At 39.2% G+C, this 14,573-nt stretch overlaps 1 protein-coding gene across 6 annotated transcripts in view; it reads right to left on the bottom strand.

The window, feature by feature from the left end:
• Dgk (diacyl glycerol kinase 1) overlaps window positions 1–14,573 on the bottom strand; it is a 410,387-nt gene that overhangs the window by 188,760 nt on the left and 207,054 nt on the right. For all 6 annotated transcript variants that reach the window (XM_073990829.1, XM_073990828.1, XM_073990827.1 and 3 more), the window contains exon 4: window positions 5,821–5,898. In XM_073990829.1, coding sequence (XP_073846930.1) covers window positions 5,821–5,893 — 73 coding nt within the window. In that variant the 5' untranslated portion in view covers window positions 5,894–5,898. The remainder of the gene's footprint in view (window positions 1–5,820; window positions 5,899–14,573) is intronic.

Raw genomic sequence — 14,573 nt, forward strand, 5'->3', positions numbered from 1 at the left:
TGTTTGGACGAAATCCATTTCAGACAATTCGGAGTTGATTTAGCCATGCCCTTCCGTCTGGCTGGCACGATAACTCTGGGACTGATCAACCCATTCGGTCCAAAAATTGGCTTTCGTAATATTTTGTCCAAACTTTTTTTAAGTTCGAAGATGGGTTATATTGGTCCACTCCTTCCGGTACCTCCCCCACAAAAGTTGGAAAATGTTCGGAAAATTTGTACGCACGATAATTTTTGAAGGGAATAACCGATTTGGTTCACAATTTGCACATCGTAAAATTTCTAGCAGACTTATGCGAGATTCCATAACTCAATCGATGCACTCCTTCGGGTACCTCCCACACAAAGTTTCGAAATAGTTTAGTTTAGGACCTCCTCTCCAATCGCTTTGACTTTTATTGTAACAACTTGTATTCACTGCCGTTCACAAGACGGTATAATCTTCATCAGGGGCATTTCCGTACTTTCTGAGAAAATAGCCTGAAAGTTGCAAAAACCCTTATGACACAGTGTGTAGTGGTCGGAGCGCAAGATAACTCTCGAACGGATCAACCAATTCATTCCAAAATCTGGCTTTTGTAATATTGTGTCCAAATTTAGTTTAAGTTCGAAGATAATACATATCGGCCCACTTCTTCAGGTACGTCCCCAGCAAAAGTTCAAAAACGTTGGTAAAATTTGTGGGCACGATAACTCTTGAAGGAAGTGACCGATTTGGTCCATACTTTACACAGCCTACCATATCTACCAGACATACATAGATCAGGTTTGAATAGTGACTATATTTGTCCACTCCTCCCGGTACCTCCCCTACAAAACTTCGAAAATGTTCGGAAAATTTGTGAGCACGATAACTCGTGAAGGGAGTAACCGATTTGGTCCATACTTTGCCCATCGTGGAGCGTGTACCAGACTTAGATAAGGTTTCAATATGGACTCAATCGGTCCACTCCTTGGGGTACCTCCCACAAAAAATTTCGGAAAAGTTCAGTTTAGGGCCAGCTCTCGAATCGCTTTGATTTTTGTTTTAGCAGCTTGTATTCACTGCCCTCCATACGACGGTACAAGTTTCATCAGGGGCAAAACCATACTTCCCGAGAGAATAGCCTGAAAGTTGCAAAAAACCCTATGACACCGTGTGAGGTGGTTGAAGCGCAAGATAACTCTCGAACAGAGCTGCCGATCCAAAATTTGGCCTTAGTAATATTTTGTCCAAACATAGTTTAAGTTTGAAGATAAGCCATATCGGTCCACTCCTTCAGGTACCTCCCCCGCAAAAGTTCAAAAATGTTCGGAAAATTTGTTCATATGGTAACTCTTGAAGGGAATGGCCGTATTGGTCCATACTTTACACATCCTAATATATCTACCAGATATAGATCAGGTTCGAATATGGACTATATGTTCACTCCTTCGGATATCTCACACACAAAGTTTCGGATAAGTTCACTTTAAGACCTGCACTCGAATCACTTTGATTTTTGTTGAAGCCTTAATTAGGCTACTAGGGGGTTTTTTTAGGGGCAAGTCCATATTTCTTGAGAAAGCAGCCTGAAAGTTGTAAAAAACCCACCATATGTAGTGGCTGGAGGGCACGATAACTCTCGAACTGATCAACTGATTTTGTTCAGAATTTGACCTTCGTCATATTTTGTCCAAATTTAGTTTCAGTTCGAAGATGGGCAATACCGGTCCACAACTTCCGATACTTCCCCAGCACTTAAAAAATGTCACTAAAATGGTATACACGATATCTCTTGAACGGGGCAACCAATTGGGTCCAATCTTTGGATCTCTTAATATTTTGTCGAAATTTAGTTTAACTTCTAAAATGGCCCATAATGGTTCTCCCCTTAGGGTACCTCCCCCACAAAAGTTCAACATTTGTGTCTAAGTGCGGTTTAGGGTCTGTTCGAAGATGCTTTGGAAATATATTCCGATGCTGTTCGTTGTGGTCCTGTTTACAGCAATATTATGCTATCCGTGCTCCTGGCATACTGGTCCAAAAGTTATATGATGACCCACTAAAATGATGGACTATGTCGGTCCATTCCTTTAAGTACCTCCCCCGGCAAGTTCAAATGTCTAAAAATGGCCACAAAATTCTGAAAAGCCCCTAAATACATTTGATCTATCCGTAGATGAAAGTTTCAATTCACATAGGTTGAGGGTATATCTCTGTCGGCAAAGCCGACTGATACTTCTTTACTTGTATATAAGCTCACAACGCAGCAACGGCCTGCCACCACCTTTCCGCAGAGGGCATTGAAATCGCAACCACATGCCTCCACATGCCTGTCAGGAATCCACAAGGCTATATACAAGGAAACTGCTCGGGTGAAAGAGTACTTGGTGAGCGCGCTTTAACTGGAGATATGTAGCATTCACTTTGACGACAAACACCTTAAAAGCTTTGCATATCAGACAAATTGGATAACCAAGCTCAAGCAATCGCAGACCTCCAGAATGTGTTAGATGTCTTCAACCTGTGGGGATCAATTGTAATGCCGCACAAAGGTCACAATTTGCATCCGATCGCTTTTAAATGTGATATGGTAAATCCTGTTCAATTTAGAATCACGTACTGAAAATTTGGTTCTGAAGAGAAAATTCTTTAGGTCTGCCATATTGTACGCAATAGAACTCCTCTGACCGAATTTGATAAAATTTTGTTTTTGTAGATTCGTTAGGTCTGATATTGAATCGTAAGGTAGTTTTTATACCGAAAAACGGAGGGGACGGGGGACCTCCCTAACAACGGGTTTTAGTGAAACCCCAATACAGTAGTAATTATGGCCTCTATCAATAATGGATGTTTTGGGAGTAGACCTAAATTTAGTAGGTATTTGTAGTTTTAGTTACTAAATTTAAAGATCTTGAACATAAAAGATTGCAATGCTTGGTATAACTTCATTAAGATTACTATCAAATTTGGCGTCTTGTGTCATATTGGCAAGTCCTACTCCCAGCCCAGCCCAATACCAAATTTTTAAGTGTCATGATATATGTATGTGTTTCTATAAGTTTCCGTCATCCGTGGATAAATTTTTCTACACGTGTAGTACTCAATATTACCTTCAACCACATATATTTAAATATATTTAGTTCTATTCCTAAAAACATATACACTACAGTACAAAGTACACACAAAATACATGACATGTCTACACCTACAATTTCTAAACCCACTTCTCACTTTTTATACCCTCAGCCTTTAGGCTAGAAAGGGTATATACACTTTCATACGGGCAAAATGTGCCGCATCGAAATAATGGTTTTAGACCCCAAGTATGTTTGGACGAAATGTGTTTCAGACAATTTGGAGTCGATTGAGCAATGTCCGTCCGTCTGTCTGGCTGGCTGGAGCGCACGATAACTCTCGAAGGGATGAACCGATTCGCTTCAAATTTTGGCTTTCGTAATATTTTGCCCAAAATTAGTTTAAGTTCGAAGATGGGCTCTATCGGTCCACTCCTTCCGGTACCTTCCACACAAAAGTTAGAAAATGTTCGGAAAATTTGTGCGCACGATAACTCTTGAAGGGAGTGGCCGAATTGGTCCATACTTTACACATCCTAATATATCTACCAAATATAGATCATGTTCAAATATGGACTATATTTGTCCACTTCATCCGGTACCTCCCACACAAAATTTCGGATAAGTTCACTTTAAGACCTGATATCGAATCACTTTGATTTTTGTTGAAGCAACTTGCATTCGCTTCCTCAATTACGATGGTAAAAGTTTTTTTCAGGGGCAAGTCCATACGTCTTGAGCAAACAGCCCGAAGGGTGAAAAACCCCCTATAGCACCATATGTCGTGGCTGGAGATCCACTTCCATAATGGTCAATGTCGATCCATCCCTTTTAGTATCTCCTTCGCAAAACTTTTGATCTTTAAGCCTAATCAACATTTATGTCGGTTCAAACGCCCAAGTTTTTAAAATCCCCTTAATACATACGTTTTTTGTTTCAAAATACACAGGTTGAGGGTATATCTCTGTCGGAAAAGCCGACTGATACTTTTTTACCTGTTTTTTTTTTAATTTTTAGTCACAATTTTAATTAGCATGTCTGTTCACGTGATTTCCAGTTAAAACATCGTTAATTATGTTAACGGCGTTTAATTGTGTAGCGAAACAATTTTGTTCTTGTTTTGTTTGAATTTCATAAAATTTTACGATGTAAGATGTACTATCTTTTACAGCCCGGTATGTCATCATGAAGCGCTGCCAGGTTGAAATGTTTTTCTTTTTAAGTGGTCCAAAGTGTTAAGAATCTAATCCCGTTACTATTTATTCAAATATATGACTTGAAAAATGTACTTTTTTCCTGCCATTGGGCATATAGTGCACTGAGGGGAGTGAGATCCTTTTTGTAAGTTTTCAGCAGATCCCAATCATCTGCTATACACACTGAAACTTTCGTACCTTTCATGCACTTGTTGAATTGATTCTGATATCAGAAACCCGGAAAAAGTTGTGTAAAATCTTTTCATTCTGATTATTGGTTTAGTAGCCGATTGTTCTGCCCTAAAGATTTTGAAAAGCTATCCATAGTACTGAATGACTATACGACAGCTCTCAAATGCTTGAAGACCCACTGGAGCCTAGCCCGAAGCTATGAGCTTGCGATTAATATTATGCAAAACTTTTACAACTGCTGCCGCAAGAAGGACAATGACAACTTGAATATTTATCTTCTTTATGTCCTTGATGTGGGTGCATTGGTAAGCACGTCCGTCTGCACTTAGCAGTTCTGCGGGCCAGTCCCTGACCAGAACATCAAAATTTTCGGTGGTTTCAAATCCCCTCAGTATTTCAGTCATGAACAACTTCTCTTCAAGTGGTATCATAAGACACACCGTTGGGACTCGCCGATAAAAGTAATTTCCATACCCTTGAGCCAATATGAATTGTCGTGCTCTCGTTAACATGAGGGAAGTCTTCCTGACCCTTCGCATGTGGTGTGGGAACATAAGTATGTGTGTGTATTTCTTGATCTTATGTAATGTGAATGTTTTTAATGCTAGCCTTCAATTTTATATCTGCTTATAGTGGTTTTAAAAATTGCTCAAAATATTGATAAATAAATAAGAAAGTCATCGCTTTTATAAGCAGACTTCTCCTTGCCCACCTATAACTCAACTGTTAAAACTATAAAGTTAAACAAATTGCAGGGATATTCACTGATGTAGGGTATCAAAAGGCGATTGCGTTGAGCAATTAAAACAAATGTGAAAATACAAAACTCTTTCCATAAATTCTCCATTTGTGTGGGTAAAATGGTTTTGCCGTTTTTTATGTAAAGATTCGTTTTTTTTAGTTTTTTACTGAATTGTTTATTAAGTTAAGTTTATTAAATAAAAACAAAACTAGAATTTGAAGCATTTTTTTCAAATTGGATCAAATTGGATTTGCTTTGTTTAATAAACCCATACAATATTGACAGTGAATTTACATAGTATATATTGAATACCATACAATGGGAAACTTATTGATATTGAGTCTGTCTGAAACAGGTTTTTATTATGATCGTTACTTAGATTTCGTTGAATATGCTCAATGATAGTGGGAGTCTGTAACTTTTTTCAAATCTATGATCCCGATTTACTAATCCCGTGCTAAAACCCAACCATATCCTCACAAAGAAGAAGTAGCCAGAATTTTAAATTAAACCTAAAGAAAATTTCTTAAGATTGCTTTTGAGGTGAAAAGTGTCCAAAACAGTGAATTAACTAAATTTAAAATAAATATTTAAAAAAATAATCTTCTTTTTGTGTGTAAAAAAACACAAAGAAATAATAAATTCTACTTACATGATGCCAATTCTTGAAGTTGTAAAAATTCCCGTGGTGACAATTTGTCCCATTTATGTGCAGCAGAGGACATGGTGACTGAAAGAAAAAAGAAACAAAACAGAAAATAGAATAGAAACAAGAGTCGAATATAAATGCCAACTAATTATTTGTACATAAAGAGGGGGATAATAAATAATATTGAAATAAAGTCGGAGAGGGAGAAGACATGACAAATGATAACAGCAGAAGAAGAACAATTAGTGGTGACAGTTGTAAAATAGATTGGGGTAGTACAAAACATAATTTAGCGTTGGCTACGTCACTTATTTCAATGTTGGATTTCATTTCAGACACCTAGAAAAATTTTACAAGTGATGTATATAAATAATACCTTAAGTCAGTCTTTATAGACGACCCGAAGGCCGTATTTATAGAGGACCCGAAGGTCGTCTTTATAGACGAACTGAAGGTCGTCTTTATAAACGAACTGAAGGTCGTCTTTATAGACGAACTTGAGGTCGTCTTTATAGACGAACTGAAGGTCGTTTTTATAGACGAACTGAAGGTCGTCTTTATAGACGAACTGAAGGTCGTCTTTATAGACGAACTGAAGGTCGTCTTTATAGACGAACTGAAGGTCGTCTTTATAGACGAACTGAAGGTCGTCTTTATAGACGAACTGAAGGTCGTCTTTATAGACGAACTGAAGGTCGTCTTTATAGACGAACTGAAGGTCGTCTTTATAGACGAACTGAAGGTCGTCTTTATAGACGAACTGAAGGTCGTCTTTATAGACGAACTGAAGGTCGTCTTTATAGACGAACTGAAGGTCGTCTCTATACACGAACTGAAGGTCGTCTTCTTTTTTAGACGAACTGAAGGTCGTCTTTATAGACGAACTGAAGGTCGTCTCTATACACGAACTGAAGGTCGTCTTTATATACCAACTGAAGGTCGTCTTTATAGACGAACTGAAGGTCATCTTTATAGACGAACTGAAGGTCACCTTTATAGACGAACTGAAGGTCGTCTTTATAGACGAACTGAAGGTCGTCTTTATAGACGAACTGAAGGTCGTCTTTATAGACGAACTGAAGGTCGTCTTTATAGACGAGCTGTAGGTCGTCTTTATAGACGAACTGAAGGTCGTCTTTATAGACGAACTGAAGGTCGTCTTTATAGACTAACTGAAGGTCGTCTTTATAGATGAACTGAAGGTCGTCTTTATAGACGAACTGAAGGTTGTCTTTATAGACGAACAGAAGTTCGCCTTTATAGAAGAACTGAAGGTTGTCTTTGTGGACGAACTGAAGGTCGTCTTTATAGACGAACTGAAGTTCGCCTTTATAGAAGAACTGAAGGTCGTCTTTATGGACGAACTGAAGATTGTCTTTATAGACGAACTGAAGGTCGTCTTTATAGACGAACTGAAGGTAGATTTTATAGACGAACTGAAGGCCGTCTTTATAGACGGACTGAAGGTCGTCTTTATAGACGAACTGAAGATTGTCTTTATAGACGAACTGTAGGTCGTCTTTATAGACGAACTAAAGGTAGATTTTATAGACGAACTGAAGGTCGTCTTTATAGAAGAACTAAAGGGCGTCTTTATAGACGAACTGAAGGTCGTTTTCATAGACGAACTGAAGGTCGTTTTCATAGACGAACTGAAGGTCGTCTTTAGATGAACTGAAGGTCGTCTTTATAGACGAACTGAAGGTCGTCTTTATAGACGAACTGAAGATCGTCTTTATAGACGAACTGAAGATTGTCTTTATAGACGAACTGTAGGTCGTCTTTATAGACGAACTAAAGGTAGATTTTATAGACGAACTGAAGGTCGTCTTTATAGAAGAACTAAAGGGCGTCTTTATAGACGAACTGAAGGTCGTTTCATAGACGAACTGAAGGTCGTTTTCATAGACGAACTGAAGGTCGTCTTTAGATGAACTGAAGGTCGTCTTTATAGACGAACTGAAGATCGTCTTTATAGACGAATTGAAGATTGTCTTTATAGACGAACTCTAGGTCGTCTTTATAGACGAACTGAAGATTGTCTTTATAGACGAACTGAAGGTCGTCTTTATAGACGAACTGAAGGTAGATTTTATAGACGAACTGAAGGCCGTCTTTATAGACGGACTGAAGGTCGTCTTTATAGACGAACTGAAGGTCGTTTTCATAGACGAACTGAAGGTCGTCTTTAGATGAACTGAAGGTCGTCTTTATAGACGAATTGAAGATTGTCTTTATAGACGAACTGTAGGTCGTCTTTATAGACGAACTGAAGGTAGATTTTATAGACGAACTCAAGGTCGTCTTTATAGACGAACTAAAGGTAGATTTTATAGACGAACTGAAGGTCGTCTTTATAGAAGAACTAAAGGGCGTCTTTATAGACGAACTGAAGGTCGTTTTCATAGACGAACTGAAGGACGTCTTTATAGACGAACTGAAGGTCGTTTTTATAGACGAGCTGAAGGTCGTCTTTGTAGACGGACTGAAGGTCGTCTTTATAGACGAACTGAAGATTGTCTTTATAGACGAACTGTAGGTCGTCTTTATAGACGAACTGAAGGTAGATTTTATAGACGAACTCAAGGTCGTCTTTATAGACGAACTCAAGGTCGTCTTTATAGACGAACTCAAGGTCGTCTTTATAGACGAACTCAAGGTCATCTTTATAGACGAACTGAAGGTCGTCTTTATAGACGGACTGAAGGTCGTCTTTATAGACGAACAGAAGATTGTCTCTATAGACGAACTGTAGGTCGTCTTTATAGACGAACTGAAGGTAGATTTTATAGACGAACTCAAGGTCGTCTTTATAGACGAACTGAAGGTCGTCTTTATAGACGAACTGAAGGTCGTCTTTATAGACGAACTGAAGGTCGTCTTTATAGACGAACTGAAGGTCGTCTTTATAGACGAACTGAAGGTCGTCTTTATAGACGAACTGAAGGTCGTCTTTATAGACGAACTGAAGGTCGTCTTTATAGACGAACTGAAGGTCGTCTTTATAGACGAACTGAAGGTCGTCTTTATAGACGAACTGAAGGTCGTCTTTATAGACGAACTGAAGGTCGTCTTTATAGACGAACTGAAGGTCGTCTTTATAGACGAACTGAAGGTCGTCTTTATAGACGAACTGAAGGTCGTCTTTATAGACGAACTGAAGGTCGTCTTTATAGACGAACTGAAGGTCGTCTTTATAGACGAACTGAAGGTCGTCTTTATAGACGAACTGAAGGTCGTCTTTATAGACGAACTGAAGGTCGTCTTTATAGACGAACTGAAGGTCGTCTTTATAGACGAACTGAAGGTCGTCTTTATAGACGAACTGAAGGCCGTCTTTATAGACGAACTGAAGGTCGTCTTTATAGACGAACTGAAGGTCGTCTTTATAGACGAACTGAAGGTCGTCTTTATAGACGAACTGAAGGTCGTCTTTATAGACGAACTGAAGGTCGTCTTTATAGACGAACTGAAGGTCGTCTTTATAGACGAACTGAAGGTCGTCTTTATAGACGAACTGAAGGTCGTCTTTATAGACGAACTGAAGGTCGTCTTTATAGACGAACTGAAGGCCGTCTTTATAGACGAACTGAAGGTCGTCTTTATAGACGAACTGAAGGTCGTCTTTATAGACGAACTGAAGGTCGTCTTTATAGACGAACTGAAGGTCGTCTTTATAGACGAACTGAAGGTCGTCTTTATAGACGAACTGAAGGTCGTCTTTATAGACGAACTGAAGGTCGTCTTTATAGACGAACTGAAGGTCGTCTTTATAGACGAACTGAAGGTCGTCTTTATAGACGAACTGAAGGTCGTCTTTATAGACGCACTGACGGTCGTTTTTATAGACGAACTGAAGGTCGATTTTATAGACGAACTAGAGGTCGTCTTTATAGACGAACTTAAGGTCGTCTTTATAGACAAACTGACGGTCGTCTTTATAGACGAACTGAAGGTCGTCTTTATAGACGAATTGAAGGTCGTCTTTATAGACGAACTGAAGGTCGTCTTTATAGACGAACTGAAGGTCGTCTTTATAGACGAACTGAAGGTCGTCTTTATAGACGAACTGAAGGTCGTCTTTATAGACGAACTGAAGGTCGTCTTTATAGACGAACTGAAGGTCGTCTTTATAGACGAACTGAAGGTCGTCTTTATAGACGAACTGAAGGTCGTCTTTATAGACGAACTGAAGGTCGTCTTTATAGACGAACTGAAGGTCGTCTTTATAGACGAACTGAAGGTCGTCTTTATAGACGAACTGAAGGTCGTCTTTATAGACGAACTGAAGGTCGTCTTTATAGACGAACTGAAGGTCGTCTTTATAGACGAACTGAAGGTCGTCTTTATAGACGAACTGTAGGTCGTCTTTATAGACGAACTGTAGGTCGTCTTTATAGACGAACTGTAGGTCGTCTTTTTAGACGAACTGAAGGTCGTCTTTATAGACGAACTGTAGGTCGTCTTTATAGACGAACTGTAGGTCGTCTTTATAGACGGACTGAAGGTCGTCTTTATAGACGGACTGAAGGTCGTCTTTATACACGGACTGAAGGTCGTCTTTATAGACGAACTGAAGGTCATCTTTATAGACGAACTGAAGGTCGTCTTTATAGACGAACTGAAGGTCATCTTTATAGACGAACTGAAGGTAGTCTTATAGACGAACTGAAGGTCGTCTTTATAGACGGACTGGAAGTCGTCTTTATAGACGGACTGGAAGTCGTCTTTATAGACGAATTGAAGGTCGTCTTTATAGACGAACTGAAGGTCGTCTTTATAGACTAACTGAAGGTCGTCTTTATAGACAAACTGAAGATCGTCTTTATAGACGAACTGAAGGTCGTCTTTATAGACGAACTGATGGTTGTCTTTATAGACGAACTGAAGGTCGTCTTTATAGACGAACTGAAGGTCGTCTTTATAGACGAACTGAAGGTCGTCTTTATAGACGAACTGAAGGTCGCCTTTATAGACGAACTGAAGGTCGTCTTTATAGACGAACTGAAGGTCGTCTTTATAGACGAACTGAAGGTCGTCTTTATAGACGAACTGAAGGTCGTCTTTATAGACGAACTGAAGGTCGTCTTTATAGACGAACTGAAGGTCGTCTTTATAGACGAACTGAAGGTCGTCTTTATAGACGAACGACATTTTTAGCTCGTCTTTAAAAACGACCTTTAGCTCGTCTGTAAAGACGACCTTTAGCTCGTCTGTAAAGACGACCTTTAGCTCGTCTATAAAGATGACCTTTAGCTCGTCTATAAGGACGACCTACAGCTCATCTATAAGGACGACCTACAGCACGACTATAAGGGCCACCTACAGCACGACTATAAGGACGACCTACAGCACGTCTATAAGGACGACCTACAGCTCGTCTGTAAGGACGACCTACAGCTCGTCTCTAAAGACGACCTTTAGCTCGCCTATATAGACGACCTTTAGCTCGCCTATACAGACGACCTTTAGCTCGTCTATAAAGACGACCTTTATCTCGTCTATAAAGACGACCTTTAGCTCGTCTATAAAGACGACCTTCAGTTCGTCTATAAAGACGACCTTTAGCTCGTCTGTAAAGACGACCTTTAGCTCGTCTATAAAGACGACCTTTAGCTCGTCCATAAAGACGACCTTTAGCTCGTCTATAAAGACGACCTTTAGCTCGTCTATAAAGACGACCTTTAGCTCGTCTATAAAGACGACCTTTAGCTCGTCTATAAAGACGACCTTTAGCTCGTCTATAAAGACGACCTTTAGCTCGTCTGTAAAGACGACCTTTAGCTCGTCTATAAAGACGACCTTTAGCTCGTCTATAAAGACGACCTTTAGCTCGTCTATAAAGACGACCTTTAGCTCGTCTATAAAGACGACCTTTAGCTCGTCTATAAAGACGACCTTTAGCTCGCCTATATAGACGAGCTTCCTACTCGTCTATAAAGGGGACATACAGCTTGTCTATAAAGACGACCTTCCTGCTCGTCTATAAAGACGACCTACAGCTCGTCTATAAAGACGACCTACAGCTCGTCTATAAAGACGACTTTCAGTTCGTCTATAAAGACGACTTTCAGTTCGTCTATAAAGACGACCTTCAGTTCGTCTATAAAGACGACCTTTAGTTCGTCGATAAAGACGACCTTCAGTTCGTCTATAAAGACGATCTTCAGTTCGTCGATAAAGACGACCTTCAGTTCGTCTATAAACACGACCTTCAGTTCGTCTATAAGGACGACCTACAGCTCGTCTATAAAGACGACATTTTTAGCTCGTCTTTAAAGACTAAAGGTCGTCTTTAAAGACGATTTAGCTCGTCTGTAAAGACGATCTTTAGCTCGTGTATAAAGATGACCTTTAGCTCGTCTATAAAGACGACCTACAGCTCGTCTATAAAGACGACATTTTTAGCTCGTCTTTAAAGACGATTTAGCTCGTCTGTAAAGACGACCTTTAGCTCGTGTATAAAGATGACCTTTAGCTCGTCTATAAAGGCGACCTTTAGCTCGTCTATAAAGAAAACCTTCAGCACAAGACAAATTTCAGCATATCTATTGAGTCTCCCTTCAGTTTGTTTATAAAGACTTCCTCTATCTCTATTGACTTCCTTTAGCTCGTCCATTAAGACTTCCTTCGGCTCGTCCCTTCCTTTATACTTCCTATGGGTTAACACGTTGACCAACCCCACCTTATCCAATTATATTTGCATTTTCCAAAAATGAAATTGTTTATTATCATCAACATAAATAAAAATGTTAACAACAACGACAATGACGACGATAGACAGCAGAAAATAAAATAACACACATACACACACTACCAATAATAAATTCAAAGCAATACGACACTCAAACAGGCCATTAATCAAAATTAATTGACAAAACGTTGCGATAGCCATTAAAAATGAAGTGTCAACTATTTTTATAACAATTTATGGGATGAAAAAAAATCCTCGCACCCTATCCAAGCCCATTTAACTCATCATCATTGAATGGGGGGCACTGGGGTTGTTAAATCCCAAGGCAATTATTGGATGAAACAAAGCCATTTTTCCATTTAACAACTTTACACCATCATCGGGCAACTTCTCTCTCTCTCGCTCTCACTTTGGCTCAATCCAATTATCGTAGTTATTAATGGTGTTATGCAAAATTGAAAAATTTAATTGTTTGCATATAAAATATTGAATAAATTTTTAACGAGTTAAGAAGAAATATTGTCTATAGCCCAAAGGCAGAATAAACAAGGCAATGCGTGAGGGTGTGGGCGGCGGAAACTTCGTAAACATGATAAAAAAATGTAATTAATAATTACATTTTAATTTTAAATATTGACTAACTGCCATCAATTTGTGGCAAATGTGGTACAAGTAGAGATTGTGTGGCATGCAGACCACATGATGTAGTTGGACATGCTTTTGAGAGACGAAGAAATACTTCCGACACAGCTTACAAATAATGGATATCCTATATATCCGAGCTGAAAGGGTGTTTAAACGTTATAGAACATCATTCATTTTTTGTTGACGCCTCCATTATTAACAAGCATAAACATCATTATCATCAAATGTTACTCATACCCTTTGTTGTCTCTATAAAGAACGTGAAAAACAAACAGTATTGACTAACAACAACACGAAGAAGATGAAGAGGGACTTGGACATTATCCATCCACATCAACATCGAACCATCATTACTCATCAAATTTGTAATAAACCTTATTAAACCATGTCAGCGGATGAAAGTCAGAGCAAACTGATGGAATAACACCAGCACCAGGTCAATAATGGTGGTAGCAAAGGGCAGGGAAACAATCTGCTAGTCAGACATACGCCATAGCTTGCTGTTAGTTAGCTTGATGATGGCTAGGAAAAATATGACAAAAGTCATACACACACATACATAAACAACATCACTTGCATTATTATCGACAGCAGCCGTAACAACAATTACAATAACAACAACAACTGTAATAACAAGTATCTATAAAATTATGAATGAGCTGCACAAAGAGCCAACAGTTAAGTCTATTATTACGACTATGACGGCGGCGGCGGAGGTGGCGTCGACAGTGGCAGCAACAGTAATGTCATGACATCCACTTTAATAGACAGTTAATGATGATGATGCGACTATGATGACGGTGATGAGAGTACTTAATGACATGTCAAGTATGCGCGCAATGCATTCAAATGACAGAGGAGGGAACAAGGCGCCAGCAAAAAACGATTAACGCTCCATCATCATTTGCCGAGTTCAAAGGCAAACACCAGAAAATCAATTTAAAGTTAAAGAAGGCGTCGTCGTCTCCCTTGCAACACTGCAAATTGATTTATCATATGGAAGTAATGTTACTTTAATGATAACGCTATCGACGAAGATGATGATGGCGATGATAGTTTATCAAATTAAATTGATGACGATAATAATTATTTTGTAGAAAGTCAAGGCAATTAAAAACAAAAAAGTGATTAAAAATAAATTACATTTGAGGGAAGTGCCCTCTGTACCTTAATAAAAAGTAACTGGGGGTCCCCAGTAAGAATCCTACTGAAGAGCGGAAAAAGGTGTGTATAGAGACGAGATGACCTAAAGCTCGTCTATAAAGACGACCTTAAGCTCGTCTATAGAGATGACCCAAAGCTCGTCAATAGAGACGAACTTTAACTCGTCCACAGAGACGACCTTTAGCACGTCAATGGAGACGACCTTTAGCTCGTCTATAGAGACGACCTTTAGCTCGTCTATAGAGACGACCTT

Source organism: Musca autumnalis, unplaced genomic scaffold (assembly GCF_047663935.1).
Source record: "Musca autumnalis isolate F117 unplaced genomic scaffold, ASM4766393v1 scaffold_5, whole genome shotgun sequence".
Lineage (NCBI taxonomy): Eukaryota > Metazoa > Arthropoda > Insecta > Diptera > Muscidae > Musca > Musca autumnalis.